The 14,786-nt window shown below is 35.2% G+C and overlaps 1 protein-coding gene across 5 annotated transcripts in view; it reads right to left on the minus strand.

Moving 5' to 3' along the window:
* The window catches only part of LOC148651935 (retinoic acid receptor RXR-gamma-B), a 32,636-nt gene that overhangs the window by 6,239 nt on the left and 11,611 nt on the right, over window positions 1–14,786 (minus strand). For 3 of the 5 annotated variants that reach the window (XM_088598278.1, XM_088598280.1, XM_088598282.1), the window contains exons 2-3: window positions 1,951–2,210; window positions 142–289 (exon numbers count right to left, since the gene is read on the minus strand). In XM_088598278.1, the coding sequence (XP_088454404.1) occupies window positions 142–289; window positions 1,951–2,210 (408 nt within the window). Of the gene's footprint in view, window positions 1–141; window positions 290–1,950; window positions 2,211–11,775; window positions 11,950–14,786 lie in introns of those variants that run through there. The other 2 variants (XM_088598279.1, XM_088598281.1) reach the window with 2 other exon arrangements.

A 14,786-nucleotide genomic window follows, 5' to 3' on the forward strand; every position in this document is an offset into this window, starting at 1 on the left:
AAATATAAATGTAAATATAAAATATTTTTACTTGAGGAAAGTTCCTTTATTAAGCGAGTAGTCTTCGGTATTAGGTGTCAACAGTTTAGCATCTTAAAAAAATACACAAAAGCAAGGATGACCAAGGTGCAGTGTAATTACCCGATGATCGATCGCCACATATTGCACAAATATGTTTGGATAAAGATCCTGGACTCATAGACTGGTAGCTGCTTAAATTTCCAATTCCAGAAAGCCCAGGTGGAGGTTTAATATCTTCTGTACTGCTTACATTATTCATTGAACTCATCTGAAAAAAAGAAAGAAAGTGGTCATCAGGTATAGTGAAGTGCTTCAAGCATCTTCGTCATCTCTGGGCCATTCAGCCTTTGGCCATTATGGAAGTAAGTGTCAATAATATGGAAGAGCTGTTTCAATGGTAGATGAGGGAGAATAATGCCACAGAACTACAGCACAACAATGCACTGTTCATGCGCTTTATGTGCGTTTTCACGAAACATTCAATAAAAGTCGTTGTCATTGCTTGCAGTTCATCTAATCGCCAGTAGAGGTCAGCAGATTTTCAGTCTACTAAAAAGAAAAAAAAGGCTTTGGGTGATTTTTAAGGGTAGCGCTCTCCTCACGTTGAGTACAATGAATTGGCCTAAAAGCCACTGAACAAGACAGCAGTTAGTGTTTTCTACCTGCATTCCTCCTTAGGAGAACAGACTTGTTGGCATGTAAAGCAAAAAAGGACTGACCTAAATATTTGTAGTCTGCAAATGTAATGTTAAGCACATCAGATGTAGATTATAGATGCTCTGCTGAATACGTTAAATAATGGTGCTTCATTTATAATTGAGTGTTTTTCTAAAAAGCTAACTCTCCATGCAAAGTAGATCTTGCACTAGAATAAAATATAATTAAAAGATGAGAAGGTGTAATCTAGAAAATGGGAAAAAGATTATAAGCAAAGTGTTTCTTTCTAAACTGATTCACTGATTCAAAGTATAGGCACTGAATTCAATAATATCTGGATTATTTCACTACTTGAACGGTGCAGGAAAATCAAGAAACTGAATCCCTTCAGGCGCAGACCAACACAGTCTTGACTTAGTCTGTTAAGTTAACCGAGATCAACCTGAGGTCCTGAGTTAACTTGGTCCATCAGAACAGAGGCCAACCGATACAAAATAAACATTAAACAAGAAAAGCAAACACATTCCTAGAAGTGAAAATAAAACCAAGAAACCATTACAGTTACCAACACCTGATTCAGCTGCGCTGAGTCAAAGACATATAGATGAATGCAACAACTGACATAAAGAAAAACATCACATTTCTAGTACATACATACATTTCAAATTCATGTAGCAACATCACAAAGAAAACGTAGGAAAACTAGTAGTGCAGCTACTTAGAAATGGTCTCTTAATGCTCAAAGCAAAGATGTATAACATTTGAGAAAGAAACTCGGTTAAGGTTCCATTAACTGGCAAGCTACTCATTCCCATGGGTCTGGCCTGTCACTCCTCATCACTGCAAAAGCCAGGAAAATGTTCCCTTCCAAGCTGAAGGCACACAATGTCAATTCCTATAACAGCAGCGAGAAATCTGACATTCCAAAACGAAACGCGACATCTTTTCTAAAATATCAATTTAAAAGTGCCCGGCTTAAATTCTTGTGATAGTGCCTCATCTTCTCCAAATATTTAAATATGAGCTACTATATTTGTGGACTAATGGATACAACGGTACAATTCCAGCAATTGTAATAGCAAAACATATAAAGGATGAGCCTAGAAACGCACATGAATTTGGAACGGGTTTTTGTGACCAATGGAAATTGTTCAGGAACACTACAAATATTAAATAAATGCCCTGGTGGAATGCACAACTGAATCCCATCCAATTCAGAACTGAGGGAAGCCTAATCCTAATCCATTGCTGCAGTGAAGGAGAGATACCTACCTGTGGACTATTTAATGAACCGAAGTTCATACCAGGCGTCGATGGCATAGAAACAGATGGCGAGGCTAATGAGGATGTTATAACTGAATAAGGCGAAGCAAGTCCATTGATAGGGGATCCCATAGTGTTCATTGGAGATGGAAGTGGCCTTGAGGAATTGATCGAAGCACTGATCACGGATGGGTGTCCGACCATGGTGTTCATTGCAGGCTGAGACGGAGGAGAGGTCACAGAGGCGTGATTTACCTGCACAGAAGAATCTGCAATCAGAACAAAACATCACAGTTTGAGAGAAACGCATAAGGGACTTCCCTACAGATGCATAATTACAATTTTACATGACTTGATCACGAATAACCAAATCTGCGCTAACTCTCATTTTCTTGTTGTTAATAATGTAATTCTCTGGGTGTACTAAAAGCAAGCATAGTAGATTAGAATAAAGATAAGCAGACACATACAGTAGGCCTAATTCAGAGTTTTAATGAAACGAGGAATTTGTTTCACTTCATTTACCTGTGAGTATAATATAAAAATGCAAACCCAGAAAAGAATGTTAACGTAGCTAGCATCTACAAATATTGCATGACTATGACATGTAGTGAGCTAATTTGTTTAAAATAATTTGTTTTTTCCTGAGGACAAATTAATTAATTGAAAGGTTCAAATGTGTCAATAAACCCATTGTGCTTTGTACAGGTGTCATCGTTGTACAAACTATTTATGTTCCCCATCACTACCTGTATGTGTACTGGAATACAGCACATCCACAAGACTTTTGAAGTGTTAATTTGTTTACTAGCAATGACTTAAATATCTGCCGTTATTACACCAGCAATATCATTAACTAGCCTTCACCAAATACCAAGAAAGAAGTATTTGTTTTTTTGTGCCTGACTATACAGTACATATAATCACGAATGACCATATGAAGTCTAAAGACTGGTGAATTTTTAATCTGAATTCATTAGAACTAGTATTATTTTGTCCACTGTAAATGACATGGATCCTGTAACATGTCGTGTGAATGCAATGTTTTGTTATATATAAACTTGTCAAATGTAAAGTCATATCCAGTGATATATAGCTATATTAATTGACTGAAAATATCCCTCAGTACAAATTAAATTGCTTAGCTTCAATGGGTTTTTTTGGGTCTGAGAATATAAACAAGTGTTTAGATGGCCAAACTCAGCTAGAAAATCTGTCAGTCATTATGATATTATGGCATGGCATCTGCATTCTGTAGTGCTAAATCAACAGTGCCACTGAGACCTGTGCCAACTGCTCTCACATTACACAAAATGGATTTAGATTTTGGACAGGACTGACTTTTGGACACTTACATTTAAGGCTTTTTTCCTGATTGCTAAATCTAGCACTCAAGATATTGGCAAACAACACACCAAAGATATAAAATATTGATGAACAACAGACTGGATTAAACATATATTCCTTTATTTATATGAATATCAAACTGTGTACTTGTTTTAAAAGAATACTGACATGTTAAGAATTTGATACCAGTCTCAAAGCACTGTAATTCTCAATTCAAAGAAATTATAATAAACTTAGTAATAACAAAAAAAATAATTCTTGCATTTATATGAGCATTTCATCCCAAAGAAAGAAGAATTTAAAGATCTGATCTTTCCATTACAAAGCGACAGTATAGCCTAAAATAAACCATTCATAAGTTTATCTACCATGTAGATGAATAGACTTGATCCAGGTATTATTAACATGAAATACAAACCATCACAACCTGATGTGTCCGAATGGGGACTCACTCTTCTAATTAACTGACTGTTAAATATGAAATAGAGTTCTCCTTATTAACCAAACACAGAGACCCAATGATGAAATAAGTATATGTCACAAAGAATATTATGCCAAATGAACAGTTTTTACAAATGACCCGTTCGTAATATTCTTAAATAACCAAAAATCTGTATAGTAATTGCATACAAAACATATAAAACAATACCTACCTGGCTATAGGGTGAACAATATGCTAATATAGGAATGCATGTTTGAGTTAGATCAACACAAATCTCATATAGATAAACGTTGACGCATTCAGCGCTACAGGACATCTTATCATACATACTGTATGGACATCACACATTTTAAAAGTTCATTTAAGCTAATTAGTTTAACTTCTGGTTGAAGATCTATGAAATAGACCAAATATCCTATCGGGCTTCACTGCTATGGATGATTACATGGTTGCACTTTCCAATCACATTTTGGAAACTGTGGTGTATTTTCAGGTGCAGTTTTTTGTTACAAAGCCAGAGAGGAGCTGCAGTTACATCTCAGCAGGGATTTCTCCCTGAACTATTCTGAAAGGCTTCTGCACTGAAATAGTAGCAGACACTTCCAGTATGAGCTGGTATCTCTGCCTGTTCTGTGTAGCAGCTGTTGTGAGGGTTTAGAAACATTGGGCTTACTGACAGACTCACATTGCCAAGTGTCACTGCTCCTGGCTACTCAGTCAACACACACCGCACACCAGCGACACAGCAGCCCGCAGCAAGGTCTAGTCCTCGCACTGCTGCTTGTCACAAAATGTCACTTCCAAATGGCTTATTTTCATGGAGGAGAAACACCTGCATACTGTATGCTAAAACAACTGCAGACAGATACAAAAATGTATTATAACTACTTTTTTTAAAGGAGAGTAATTCAAGCAGAGGGTCTGGTAATACATTTTGAACATTTTCAATTTGCCTCACGAAGCCAAAGGCAGGATTTTTTATTCAAATTACTGTACAAAACACACGACCACTCTCTTATACCATTCTTCACAATACAGGTGTGTGAATCAAATCAGAATCAGTAAAATCATTCATTTCAATATAATACAAGACTTTATGCTAAAATAAGCCCTCAGTCTGCAGAATGAGTATTTAAAAGTAGCATCCTGAGCGTTTAAATTAGTCTAATTAGAATGTACAAGCTTAATTATGAAGTATTAATCCAGTTAACATTACTTCGATGGACTGCAGCCATTAACCAATGTCGCTCTGTTCAATGAGATGAAGTTGCCCCTTATAATATTCGTTTGGCAGTCTTAAACATCTATGTTTTAAAATTGTGCCATAAGTAGGATTTGAACAAACTCTATCTCTGAACCAAAACTATCTCTAAATGCCAGAAACACAGAAGCCAAGTTTTGTTATCAAGTTCAAAGTTGTTAATGAAATGCAGTAATATTTTATTAAAATTTGTAAACTGTGAATGTGAAGGCTTCAGCATTAGATAGATGTATTACTTATTATCAGTCCAAATAATATAAATCATTCTTAGACATTAAACATGGATACAAGCATCTTTAATTCAAATCAATATCAAATATCAGTATCAAATATTGTCTCTGTAATCTTTGCTTAATACATTTGCTGCATTTTAATTTTATACACAATGGTAAGATATTACAGTTAAATTTTGTACACTTACAAGTGAACAGGGGAAAACTGCACTTGTGTTACACTCAATTCTAAACACTACACTCTTCACCCATTTTAGGGAATATATTGACATTTTCCAATCATGTTTTCCACAATGGGGACAGTGGAAGCTAAAGTTATTATTAACTTAATGTCTAAGAAGCAAGGCCATGTTCTGAGTAATTAGAAATAACCTACATTGAACTATTAGTTGTGTCTGGAAGTCAACCTCGATTTCCAAACACTGAAAAAACTGACCTTCGATCAGTTCAGTTCTAACTCAAAGGTCAGAAACACTTTGTTCCAACGGAGTTCAAAAGCATTGATAACATCTTAAATTAAAAGCACAAAATTGTGGCTGTGTTTAAGAATGGGAACATGTAGTGGTAAGGTAAAACTCATAACATTTACACACAAGCTGATCAGTGTTTCTTGCAAAGAACACATTTTCTGTAATGCACTTCTCCTGTATCCTTCACTTCAATGTGATATTCTTAAAATACATAATTACACAAGTCATTTTTGGGAGACATTTTATAAGCATTGAAATGCAGTCTCCTAAAATTATCTTTGGAGAAGGTTCAAGAAGATAAAATGTGGAAATACTGACACTTCCAAGAGAACACGGATGCTGTGAAATGCAGAACAACAAAAGATCATTGGATTTATTCCAGCCACAAGTATTAATGAAGACAGACCTAGTTTTTAGAAACACACAACATAACAAAGGTGGAAAATGCTGTTACATCAGAAATCTTGATTGCTTAAATGTGACAAACTTTCAATATGCTGATATTGTTATGATATTATGATATACGCAGTCAATAATAATAATCTATTAATAGCTTACATTTTAAATCTAATAGTAAGACAGAAGCAAGTGACTAACAGTTTTACTATAGTTTGCATCTGAATAATTACCAAATTGTCCATAATATCATAATAATGATTAGAGCAATTAATTTAATCTAAGAGCCTCAGATTGCAAAACAATAGAAAGCAAATATAATTTTATTAAGTTACTAAATATAGAACATACATTAGGTAGATTAAACAACCTAATCCATGCACCCCCCTCCAAAGTACCCTCCCTTCCATCACCCAATCCACTGAAGAATACATTCATTTATTTCTAAAAGAGTTTGATGCCTGATCAATTGTGGCACTAAATCCTCTTATCCCTCCGTAAGCATCTCCAACCAGTTTATCTACCAGGAGCCCAGCTGTCCAGACTGGGGCAAACATTTTCTTAGTCAAACACAACCTCCTGCTTAAGCCCCCCTGGCTGAAGACATTAAACAGAACCTGATTAAACACAGTCTTCTAATCTCCTGAACAAGCTGACAACATTATATCACAATCCTTTTTTCTTTCGCTGTCCTGCATAGGTTATTAAAATACAGTACAGTATTAATACTTAAGCACTTATTTGAAATATTCTTCATTTCATCCCCAAATACACATCCCTTTTCACTCCACAGACGTCTTGTAGTACAATGGCTACAGCAACATATGCAACTTTCTATTCAATACATTTCATACAGTTTGATGTGGTAGAGTTGTAACAAATTCTGGTACTTTGATTCTTGACCGGCTGGTCCAAATGTCTTACCTAAACAGCAGCTATATAAGATACCACTGTTACCAGGAGTTAATTAAGAACAAGAGCAACATAGCATGCTGCTACATTTTTTCAGAAAAGCTACATATATTCAATACCACATTAAACCTATACACCTAGGATTGTGCAACAGACCAGCAGACTAGTGCAGAATATCTGAATGTGTAGCTTGCTCATAATAGTTTTTCAGTCCCATACCTGCATTAAACTACTACTACAGATTCTAGCCTCCAAGCATAACCCAATTTCAAAATTAAATGAACAGAATTTAAATGACAATTCAAATTCCTCAGGATAAAATCTCATCTAGTTTTTTCCGTGATGTCTTGGTCATGGTGAAGACGATAAAGCATTCCTTCCGCAGATCATGTCAAGCAGAAACATAACAAGATATACATTCTAGCATATTGATTTTGTAATTTTTGTAATTGCCAACAGAAGTTACAAGGTGAACTTATAAACTCAGAATAAAACAAAACAAAAAACATTTTTGGAAAAGCTTTAAATTACCACAAACACGGAACAAGGATAGGAAAAAAATGTTTTCTCAAAACTCCCCGTACAACTTGCAAATTTTAATTTTTCCTGAACGAAAGAACTTTAACGATTAACCTGGCCTGCCTGCCCTGAAACTGAATTATGTACTGCTGAATATCTAAATGAACCTGTAAAACTGCTGTTGCTACAGGAGTCTCCTCTGTTTTTCATCTGACAAAATATAGACATATACTGTAGGTAACAAAGAGCTGTAATGTAACTTCATCAACATAGAATACCCAAAGAAGGTCACATTCAGTTGGTTAGATCAGTGTTATATACATCCTTCATAATTCCCCCAAATTACTATTTCAGGTAGTTCTTTCCTAACTGGGGATAAGTGTTGCTAGGTAGTTTTGAATGTGTTGACCAATTCGTTTACAGTTACCTTAAGAATATTTTTTCCACATCTTCTGTGAACACAAAAAACTGATAAATCCAAACTGGATTAAGCTGTGAGAGAAGACTGGCAGGTCTGTTCCCTTAAAAATATCATAGAATTTTAACCTCAAATTTTCAACAATTATAATAATAGCAGAATAATAGCAGATACCAACACTGCAAATCCAAACATTCATGATGCTGCCGTCAAAATCCCTTGATCCCACCAACAAAAGGTCAATGTCTTCGATCGATGAGAACATGGCTGGGGGTTTCAGGCTGAAACAGTTGCACACAGGTAAAGAAGCAGTCTGCTACTGGACATCCACACAGAAAATTCTATTGGCAGAAATGACAGTCCCCATTAGATCAGCAGTGTGAAGCATTGCTTTTTCCAACTGAAGCCAGGTACTGTGCATTCAGAATTACATTCAAAACAACCATAAATTTTAAACTGTTATTTAAATAAAAGAGCAATGGGCTCCAGAGAAATATATTATCATTAATAATAATAATAATAATAATAATAATAATAATAATAATGATAATAATAAACTTTATTTTATATAGAGCCTTTAAAGGTGGCTTCTCAAAGCGCTTGCCAAGCTCATTGAAATATATATATATATGAATTCAAAAAGTTGACTGAAAAATTTTAAGGCTGGGACTAAGAAAGTAGAAGATTTTGTTTTGCTATTAACTAAAATTCTTAATTCAATACACAAGGTGTAGCCTAAACCATGAAATCTCACATTATAAAACCTATGCCCAGAATTCAATACTCCTTCATGTTTATCCAGAGAAACACATAACAAAAACATTTAATCTCGATATTGTTTGGTTCGAATTTGATGACGCTCTATTTTCACATTGTCTCTGGTTCATATTATTTTGTTTTGGGTATGGTTTGCTTGCCTCACCAAACTTTTGAAGTGAAGACAGGCATACAAACTGGACACATAACAAAGACATGACTGACGCGCATGGAAAATTCTGAATACTGGAAAATCACACTTTTTTCTTCTCACGAATGTCAAGAAAGGAGTTGTGGCACTGTGGCTAAGGATCTGCGGCTGTGGCTGGAAGGTTACGGGTTCAAATTGCGTGGCCGGCAGAGAAATCCTACTTCGTTGGGCCCCTGAGCAAGGCCCTTAACCTCAGCTGCTCAAGGGGCACCATATAAATGGCTGACCCCGTGCTCTGACCCCAGGCTTCTCTCTCCCCGTCTGTGTGCCTGTGTGTCTCATGGAGGGCAAGCTGGGGTATGCGAAAAGACAAATTCCTAATGCAAGAAATTGTATCTGGCTAATAAAGTGATCTTATCTTCAATTAATGCTTTCAAACAGGACCTGCAGTAAAGGGGACTTTCAATCTATAATGCAAATCAAGCAAACATGAATGAGGGCTGACAGCATCTTTTATCACCAATGAATCCTGAAGGAGAATAATAAGTGGGTGCTACTGTAACTCCAGGACATGAGGTCCCCCAGTGATTGACTGATGACACTGTACAGCTTCTACCAGTAGCCTAGGCAAGCTCATACCTGAGGCTACTTTTATGACCCTACTTCATGTGACCTTATAGAAAAACTACTGACTAATTTAATGTCAAATCTAAACCTAACCTGTAATATGAATATAAATCATGAAACAAGTCTAGCCTTTTAATTGTTAAATTAAAATAATAAAACTTTAATAATGCATTCCGATTTTTTACTCAGAATACAACTGCTAAAATTGTACATTGGTCTTAAAAATACAAGCAGCGCGTGTTTAACTTGAGAGAAACCAATGAAAACTTCTGTGTAATGAAATGAACACCAGATATCATTAACAACTTTTAAACCGGGCCGAGAAAAGAAGGAGAAAGATGTCTTAATATAACACTTTGTGAAGCACAGTGCTTTAGGTGGTTTTGGGGAATCAAGCCATGTGAAAGAAAATTAGCTTAGCTCCTCAATCTTCAGCCCACATTAACTCACCTAACATTGATTATTTTACATTGTTACATCACAGACAAAACATAACAACAAACCATTAGGGGCAATCTCACTAGTCTTCTCTACTGGTATCAGTTAAAGGTTCACGTATTAAAATAATAGCTGGACAAATGAAAAAGTATGATTTAAGACGTGAGACTTCCTCCACCTATGGAATAGTAGCCATGGGTATAATATTTCCCAGTGAAAATGAACTGTTGAAAAAGGAAGAGATTAGCTCAACCATTAGGTTTTACCTGAGCCCTCTGTCACTGATAGCTATAATTACATTCACAGCAAAGGACGGACAGTGTTTATCAGAATGAAGCCCAGTGGGGTAGTTCTTTGTCTTGGACTGCAGCCAGAACAGAGCAGTTTCATTGTAAGCACTACACTGCTGTAAAAGGAACCCATTCATTTACTTATTAATTACTGGGAAGCAGAAACAATTCATATTAATTGGCTATCAAGGGGCCAGGGACATCACATTGAAAGAGTTTCTTTGTCCTTAATTGAGAATTCATAGTGTATTGTAAATGCAGGCAACATTCCATGACAAATATATATGCATTGTACAATTGACTCACTTCATACAAAAAGAAACTTACGTAAGAATAAAACATTTTAAAATTCACATGACCCTCATGCTAAAAATGAGGCTCTTACATAAAGGGTTATGCAGGAATTAACAGTTCCTGGTATTGTGCATTTGCACCAAAAAAGCCCAAAAGATAAATTAACTCATTACAATTCTGTACAGTTTTATATCTTTCTATAAATACTGAGCCTCTATAAACTAAGGCATCAACATGCATTTAAAAAGCAAATAGACAGTTTTCTGATGACATGTTTCTGATGACAGATTATCTAATGATTAACCAAAAGTGAGCAGAAAAGTATAAAATGACACAGAGACTGGAGGGTTTTCAGGCTGCCAGATTCCAGATATGCCAATCTAACAATGTTTTGATTAATTCAAATACTTACCAGGTTCGTTAAATATTTTCTGCCTAATTCTTTAAATTTTATCTCTGCTTCCTAAAACAAAGACATCTTGAATATGCGTGGACTTATTAGACTAAAAAGCATGGGCTTGAAATGTGATAATTGAATTTGACATAATGTTAATGATAAAGGGTTTTATTTATTTTCTCAATTTAAAATACAGTTTATATAAAACTAAGAAAATACAAGCAAGGAATGTGGCATGGTTCTTTTTCTCAATCTGTCTCGCTCAGCTGTTTATCTAATCATTCACTGTGACTACAAATGTCATCTTATGCACAAGATCTAGTTTTTCTTTCATTTTGAAATTAAAAAAAAACTGTCTTAAGTTTACAGGTCTTCACAATACGAATTTATGTCCCACACAAATAATATAATATACACTGATAGATTAGGTCATTTTAGTTCAATCTCAAATGTCATGATAAAACTGATTCAGCTGTAAGTGGCTTTTCTTTTATCACAAAAAATATATTGACAGTTGAATGTCACATGTATTTGTGAGACAGACTTAATCTACCTGTTTGAAAAGAATTAAGAAATATTCATGAGTAATTTGAGCACACAAAGCTTTAAAAATAGCCTGATCCGAACTAGAGTGAACAAAGAAAACTACTAATTTCACAGGTGCTGTGGTTGAACACTCTAGGATGAACCAAGCATGGCCAGCTGCTACAAAAAAACAGCTTATCGTCAGCCCGACACTATGACAAGACAGAAAATTTACAAGATGATACTTAAAAGTTCCTATACGAACACAAAAGTGAACGCACATAGGAACTGAAAATATGAATATTACCTTTTAATTTCAATAAAAAACCATGCCATTCTCTGAATCTAGGATACTTACAGTGTGGGTAGCCAGAAGATCCAGTAACATTTTCACAAGGAGTTGAATGTAGTGGGTGCCACATAGTGAGATAAACTAAATCATTTCCAGCACATACAGCAGACAACAGAGCTGTGAAACCAGACACGACAAGTGGCTAAACAGGAGCGAAGATGCAAAAAACAAAAGACTGTGCCCGGTGCTGGATTAGAAAGATTATCTTCAGATCAGTCCAAGAAGAACCGTTTATTGCTGCAGATCAGATTATTTTTCATCAGGCTCACAGCGTCAGTACAACTATCTGCTCAGGAACACCTGTTGTTTTAGCAGCATGTTTTTCAGGAGCTAAATCAGCCTACAGTTCTTCCAATGATTTAAGAGTTGCAGAACACGGGAGTATTATCTGATTTGGCTGACATTTGGCTGCCACAGTAAAACCTGGGTGTCTAATGATATTAAAAATGTGAGCAAATAACCTTTGTAGCTAAAATTTAATTTGCTTATGGAGCAACATTAAAATTCATGGTCTTCTTTGTTTTCAAGGTATACAGTAAGTTATTTTTTCTTAAGTCATAATCAGAAGTAAGCAACTGAAAGTGTTGCTTCTTTCTGAATGTCCCCAGTAGCTCTGTAACTACGACTGCTGTAACTAGGGCACATAACATGCTCATTAGAAGACAGAGTCGTTGCACATTTGGTAATTGTCACAGTTGCACTGCATATCAGTGCATGCTGAATGTTATCTAATAGATTCTTTATTTCCATTTCTATCTTCTTCTGCACTGAGAGAAATAACACAAATTAAAAATAACAGACTAAAAACAATCCCACAATGTTTGAAGTGCAAATTCAACTGCAGTAGCTAAAAAGGCCCCAGTATACCTTACTGTAAGATTTCTCCAGTTTTGGGAGTTACGTTTTAAAGTGATAAAATATCAGTAAGTGTCCACTGCCAAAAAAAATAGATGTTTAACCAATACAAACCTCCTTCCAAACAGATTTATACAAAGCAATTTAAGCAGAAACCACTTGACCACTTCCAGGTTATGGTACTGCTTCTGCTGTAATGCAAATAATGGCTGCTAAATGTATATACAGTACAGTACAGTATATTGTGTGCCGTGTTGACATACTGTATTACCATGTTAATTCAAAAATCACATTTATGAATTAAGTTGATGCCTCAAGATCATAAAGATAAACATCATGTGTAGAGATAAAAAAGACTTTACATTAAGAACACCCAATTGGTCACATCAATTTAGAGTAATATTAAATCTTAATATTGCTTTTTAGATTTAATCTTCCTCAGGCTTGCTTGATTTTTAGTAAGTAAAACATTTGCTTTTCTCTATGAATCTGAGTCACTTTAAATCCATTGAAATCATAACTCACAATAGCCAGGCTGGGAACAAAACAGATCACATTATGCTTTCAAAGTGCATTACAGGTACACTGTGAGCCAGCAAATCAATCCCTCTCCTAGGGTCCCTTTACAACATCTGCTGATAAAAATGGCATTTGCATACCTAAAGAGACAACATGGGTTTTGTACCTCCTATTAAAGCACATAATTAAATAAATGTTAGGGGTACATGGGTTCATGTTTCAAAGACAATAGCGTTTGTCTTTGAAAGCATTTCAAGATTACATCTCAAAGTAGCAAGAAGGCTGTGAATCATTTCGGCTTTCAGAGACCCACTAGAAGATTAAAGTAATAGAAATTCAACTAGGGCTCAAATTCAATCAGAACATCCAACCTACTGCCAATTACAAATTGAAAAAGTAATACTTGATAGGGGCTTTTCTTTGGGTATCTAGCAAACAATAGGTGGCCATCGAGAGACACATTCTGAATATGGTCAAATCTTGAATTTAATCCAGATGCAAGAAACACAAATATTAATTTCCAGAAAAATATCAGCAAATGTGGTAACCCAAACACAAAATGAGGCATGTGAAAACAAAAATTCCAATCAAGCAATTTGATTTTAAATTTTAGATTTACAGTATTTTTTTCTTCATGGCATAAAGGATACTGTATCAAGTTTAATATAAGGAGGATAAACAAAAGTACATACTATCCAGACCACTTACATTTCAATTTCCACATCATGAAAAATAACTACATTTTCATTTTGCACTTTTTATAGCATTACTTCATCACCATACAGTATTTTATATCTACACAACAGTAATTAAGCTTGCACAATAACAAGGAACATAACATAAATGTGCCTGACCAGCTGGCCTTAAATCACATACAGGGTTTGTTAGTTTTGATACTATTAGATAATACCAGTGAACTGACTATCCTCTGAAAAGAGCTTGACTTCATTATAACCAAACTGTTTGGTTTATAAGACTGTAGGTTTCAGAATCAGAACTTCTTATTTTTTCAGGCTATGACCTATATATGATCAGTCACATACAAGCTTTACTACTAAACTTTTATTTTAAAACACAATCCCAATTTCCTTCCATGTTTCTGAAACTAGAAAAAGGTCTTAATAAGCAGTATTACACCTTTGGACATGAAACAAAACACAGTGAACCAGAAGATTATCGTACTCGGTACATAATGAATTGAATATAATTCAATTAATTCATTGGTATCAGCAAGCCTTGAGGCAGACTGTGACATTAGAGAACATTACGGACTGCAAGACAGAACAACCATGTTACGGAGACATTTTGAAACCTTATAATAGAAATCAAAAGTATCCCATTTACAAAGAATTGAGGGGAGAGGAAGAAGTATATTACAAGACGAGTTGTTAATGGATGCTGTGAAAATGAACTACAACCCTTTTTTTTTTAATCTCAGTGGTCAGCAACACAGAAGGATCCTTAGATCCTGTTTTCTTGCAACCTAGTTCATGAAACTCCACAAATGTTGTCCCTGTGTAGATTCCGTAATGCAAAAGATAAAACATAGCTTAGCTGAGAGCAATAAACAATCCTCGTTCCAATTTCTTATGGAGTATTTGATCAAATAAATACACTCTCTTCCACAGCAATAATGTTAGAAA

Source organism: Lepisosteus platostomus, chromosome 11 (assembly GCF_059453375.1).
Source record: "Lepisosteus platostomus isolate fLepPlt1 chromosome 11, fLepPlt1.hap1, whole genome shotgun sequence".
Lineage (NCBI taxonomy): Eukaryota > Metazoa > Chordata > Actinopteri > Semionotiformes > Lepisosteidae > Lepisosteus > Lepisosteus platostomus.